Genomic DNA, 4,754 nt, shown 5'->3' with positions numbered 1-4,754 from the left:
AAAAAAAAAAAGAAATTAGAAAGTTTCAAGACAGGCCAGGTGCAGTGGCTCATACCTGTAATCCCAGCACTTTGAGAGGCTGAGGTGGGACGCTCTCTTGAGCCCAGGAGTTTGAGACCAACCTGAGCAACATAGGGAGATCTCATCTCTACTATAAATTAAACATACAAAAAATTAGTTGGGTGTGATGGTGCATGCCTGTAGTCCCAGCTACTTGGGATGCTGAAGTGGGAGGATCACCTGAGCTCCGGAGGTCGAGGCTACGGTGAGTTGTGATTGTGCACTGCACTCTAGCCTGGGCAACAGAAGAAGACCCTGTCCCAAAAAAAGAAAATTCGTGAGACTGCCATTCAGAAATGAATAAAAATAGCTGATCTTCCTTTATTTAAAAGATTTTTACTTCAACCAGAGAATCAGAAGCTAAAAAAAAAAAAAAGGGAAAAGACTTTCACTACTCAATATTTCACTACTAGACTGCAATTCATTAATTTCTTGGTTTGAGGTTCTATTTTTTTGTTTGTTTGTTTTTCTTTTGTTTTTTGCTTTGAGAGGGAGTCTCGCTCTGTCACCCAGGCTGGAGTGTGGTAGCCCGATCTTGGCTCACTGCAACAACTACCTCCTAGGTTCAAGCTATTCTCCTGCCTCAGCCTCCTGAGTAACTGGGATTACAGGCCCATGCCACTGCGTCTGGCCTTGGCTTGAGGTTCTGGAAGCCACGTTTCATCAGTAAGGTGGGAGTCAAGTTTATTTTTGCCTCCTACAAGACACCTTGCAACACAATTACCTCACCTGTTAAGAGGAGTTAACCGTGTTGACTCGACTCTCAGAATTGTTAAAGGAAACAACCAGGTTCTCTTAAAATGCAAAAGCCTACCAAAGCGTATAAAAAAATTAGCTCACATGAAGCCAAACACCAGCTCTAAATAGTCTCAAGTTGGCCGGGCACAGTGGCTCATGCCTGTAATCCCAGCACTTTAGGAGGCCAAGGCAGGTGGATCACTTGAGGTCAGGAAGTCGATAGGAGCCTGGCCAACATGGTGAAAGCCTGTCTCTACTAAAAATACAAAAATTAGCTGGGCATGGTGGCATGCGCCTATGGCAATCCCAGCTACCTGGGAGGCCGAGGCACAAGAATCACTTGAACCTGGGAGGCAGAGGTTGCAGTGAGCCACGATTGCACCACAGCACTTCAGCCTGGGTGACAGAGCGAGATCCTGTCTCAATAAATAAATACATAAATAAAATAGTCTTGGCTGGGCATGGTGGCTCACACCTGTAATCCAAGCAGTTTGGAGGCCAAGGCAGGTGAATCACCTGAGGTCGGGAGTTTAAGACCAGCCTGACCAACATGGTGAAACCCCATCTTTATTTAAAAAAATTAAAAAACAAGAAAAAAGAAAATAGTCTCAAGTAGATGGCATCATCAAGCACACCAGGCTGAGTGCCTACTCTATGTCAAGCACTCTGGCTGACACAGAGCAGTATAAATCTCTAGAGCGTATATCTCTGGATGTCACTTCAATCACATTTTCCCCACACAAATACAACTTCCCAGAATAGAGGAAATCTAAGATGATATGTGAGAAAAAGTTCTGAAAACTCTCTAATTTGATCCCCACAATAAACCTGTGTGAGAGAGAGGTAGGGCAGAGATGATTATCCCCATTTTATAGATGACAAAACAGACTCAAAGAGATTCAATGATTTAACCAAGGTCCCACTGCTGGTTAGTGGAAGAGAGTGGGTTCCTCCCATGTCTCCAAACTGCCCCCAACACGCTTACAGTCTAGTTGCAGAGGTAAAACACAAACATACATGAAGAAACAATGCCCTGCAAATATAGGTGCTCAATTAATGCATATTGGTGGTGGTGGTGGTGGCAATGGTGACTGATGATGATGGTAATGATGATGATGGTACTGGTGATGATGGTAGTGATGGTGATGGTACTGGTGATGATGGTAATGATGATGGTAATGCTAATGATGGTACTGGTGATGATGGTAGTGATGATGATGGTGATGATGGGAATGATGATGGTACTGGTGATGGTAATGATGATTATGGTACCAGTGATGATGGTAGTGATGATAATGGTGGTACTGGTGATGATGGTAGTGATGATGATGGTAATGATATGATGGGACTCGTGATGATGGTACTGATGATGATACTGGTGATAATAGTGATGATGATGGTAATGATGATGATGGTACTGGTGATGATGGTAGGGATGATGGTAATGATGATGATGGTAGTGATGATGGTAATGATGACGGTACAGGTGATAATGGTAGTGATGATGGTACTGGTGATGATGGTAATGATGATGGTACTGGTAATGATAGTGATGATGATGGTAATGATGATGGTACTGGTAATGACATAGTGATGATAGTAATGATGATGATGGTACTGGTGATGATGGTAGTGATGATAGTACTAGTGATGATGGTAATGATGATGATACTGGTAATGACAGTAGTGATGATGATGGCAATGATGACGGTACTGATGATGATGATGGTAGTGATGATGACAGTGATGATGATGTTAATGATATGATGGGACTGGTGATGAAGGTACTGATGATGATACTGGTGATGATAGTGATGATGATGGTACTGGTGATGATGGTAATGCTGATGATGGTACTGGTGATGCTGGTAGTGATGATGATGGTGGTGGTGATGATGGTAGTGATAATGATGGTACTGATGATGATGGTAATGATGATAATGATAATGATGGTGGTACTGGTAATGATGGTAGTGATGATGATGGTACTGATGATGATGGCAGTGCTGATGATGGTAATGATGATAATGGTAGTGGTGATGATGATAGTAATGATGATGGTACTGGTAATGATGATGATGGGACTGGTGATGATGATAGTAATGATAATGGTACTGGTGATGATGACAGTAATGATGATGATGATCGGACTGATGATGATACTGGTGATGATGATAGTGATGATGATGGTACTGGTGATGACGGTAGTGATGATGGTAATGATGATGAGAGTGCTGGTGATGATGGTATTGGTAATGATGGTAGTGATAATACTGATGATTATGGTAGTGATGATGATGGTACTGATGATGGCAGTGCTGATGATGGTAATGATGATAATGGTACTGGTGATGATGATAGTAATGATGATGATGGGACTGGTGATGATGACAGTAATGATGATGGTACTGGTGATAATGATAGTGATGATGAGGGGACCAGTGATGATGGTACTGATGATGATGATACTGGTGATGATAGTGATGATGATGATAATGAGGATGATGGTACTGGTGATGATGGTAGTGATGATGATGGTAGTGATGATGGTACTGGTGATGATGGTAATGATGATGATGGTAGTGATGATGGTACTGGTGATGATGGTAATGATGATGATGGTACTGGTGATGATGGTACTGATGATAGTGGTACTGATGATGATGGTACTAGTGATACTTGTAATGATTATGATACTGGTAATGATGGTACTGATGATGTTGGTAGTGACAATGATGATGGTGATAATATCACGATGACAGGAGAATACAAGGAACAGGAAGTATGTACTAAATGACTGGCAGGGCTGATGAATGCTAAGGGGACTCACCTGAGTCCTCTCCATACCAGTCAGTCTGGACATCCATCATGGAACTCATGGCTACTCCTACACTTTCTGGTCTTCCCTCCAAACTCCGAGAAAAGTGATGGTCTGCATCATCTTTGCTTGGGGCAGCGCTGTTGCGCAACAGCGCCTCCAGGAACTGCTTCATGTGGTAGTTGCTGTAAGCCAAGTCAACTGCCTGGCCGCTGGGCAAGGCCTCCTCCACGTGAGCCAGGCTCAGTGGGGCAGCATACTGCTGCAGCTGTTCACCAACATCCACCTCCACTTCATCAGCATCAAATTCCACCTTGGGCTCTATCTGGTTGGGTGGAGTAGAGAGGTCACTGTCAGCCGAGCCACAGCCAAGGCTATCTTTCACCACCAGTTCCAAGGGGTGGCAGTCTCCACAGTCACCGCAAGGGGACTCTCTCAGGCAGTCTACACGCTTTTCTCCTTTGGCTGGAGAGGAGACCAAGCTCTTGGTACCACAGGAGGTCCCCTCTCGGCATGAACTGGGGCTTCCACTGTCAACCTGATGAGCTGCCGCTGCAGCCGCTGCTGCAGCCGCCGCCGCTGCCGCTGCCACTGCTGCAGCCACAGCAGCCTCCTTCTCCATCTTTCGGCAAATGTCGAGGGATGACCTGATATATGTCTTGCAGAAGTTCACCACGTCATTCATCTGCAGGTAGCTGGCAGCTGACATCACTTCAATCACATTCTCCCCACACAAATCCAACTTCCCAGAATAGAGGAAATCTAAGATGGTGGAGAAGGCATCAGAGGTGACAATGTCCAAGGAGGCAGTGCTATGCCGCCCGCTGTCCTGGATATAGTGAATGAGCAGGGCTCGGAAGTAGCCACTGTTAGCAAATAAAATGTTCCTGTGGGCCTTGAAGATCCGCCCTTCCACAATGATGCTGCAGTCACAGAAAAAGTCCCTCTTTCTCTGTTCATTCAGCTCCCCCAAAAGCTTGGCATAATAGGATTGCATCTCCATTGCTCCACCAGCTGCTGCTGCTCCGGAGTAAACCTGTATCTCTGCCAAGATTTTTCTTAAGTTAAATCACAAGTCCCAACCTTTACAAATAAGATTTCTTTTTAAATTTTTTTTTTTTTTTTTTTTTTTTTTTTT

At 44.3% G+C, this 4,754-nt stretch overlaps 1 protein-coding gene across 6 annotated transcripts in view; it reads right to left on the bottom strand.

The window, feature by feature from the left end:
• ZBTB8B (zinc finger and BTB domain containing 8B) overlaps window positions 1–4,754 on the bottom strand; it is a 33,716-nt gene that overhangs the window by 13,626 nt on the left and 15,336 nt on the right. For all 6 annotated transcript variants that reach the window (XM_017527942.2, XM_037738263.1, XM_017527940.2 and 3 more), the window contains exon 2: window positions 3,629–4,660. In XM_017527942.2, coding sequence (XP_017383431.1) covers window positions 3,629–4,619 — 991 coding nt within the window. In that variant the 5' untranslated portion in view covers window positions 4,620–4,660. The remainder of the gene's footprint in view (window positions 1–3,628; window positions 4,661–4,754) is intronic.

This window comes from Cebus imitator, unplaced genomic scaffold, assembly GCF_001604975.1.
Source record: "Cebus imitator isolate Cc_AM_T3 unplaced genomic scaffold, Cebus_imitator-1.0 Scaffold51, whole genome shotgun sequence".
Classification (NCBI taxonomy): Eukaryota; Metazoa; Chordata; class Mammalia; order Primates; family Cebidae; genus Cebus; species Cebus imitator.
Note: the sequence above shows the minus strand (reverse complement) of the source record. Positions and strands in the feature narration are given on the sequence as shown.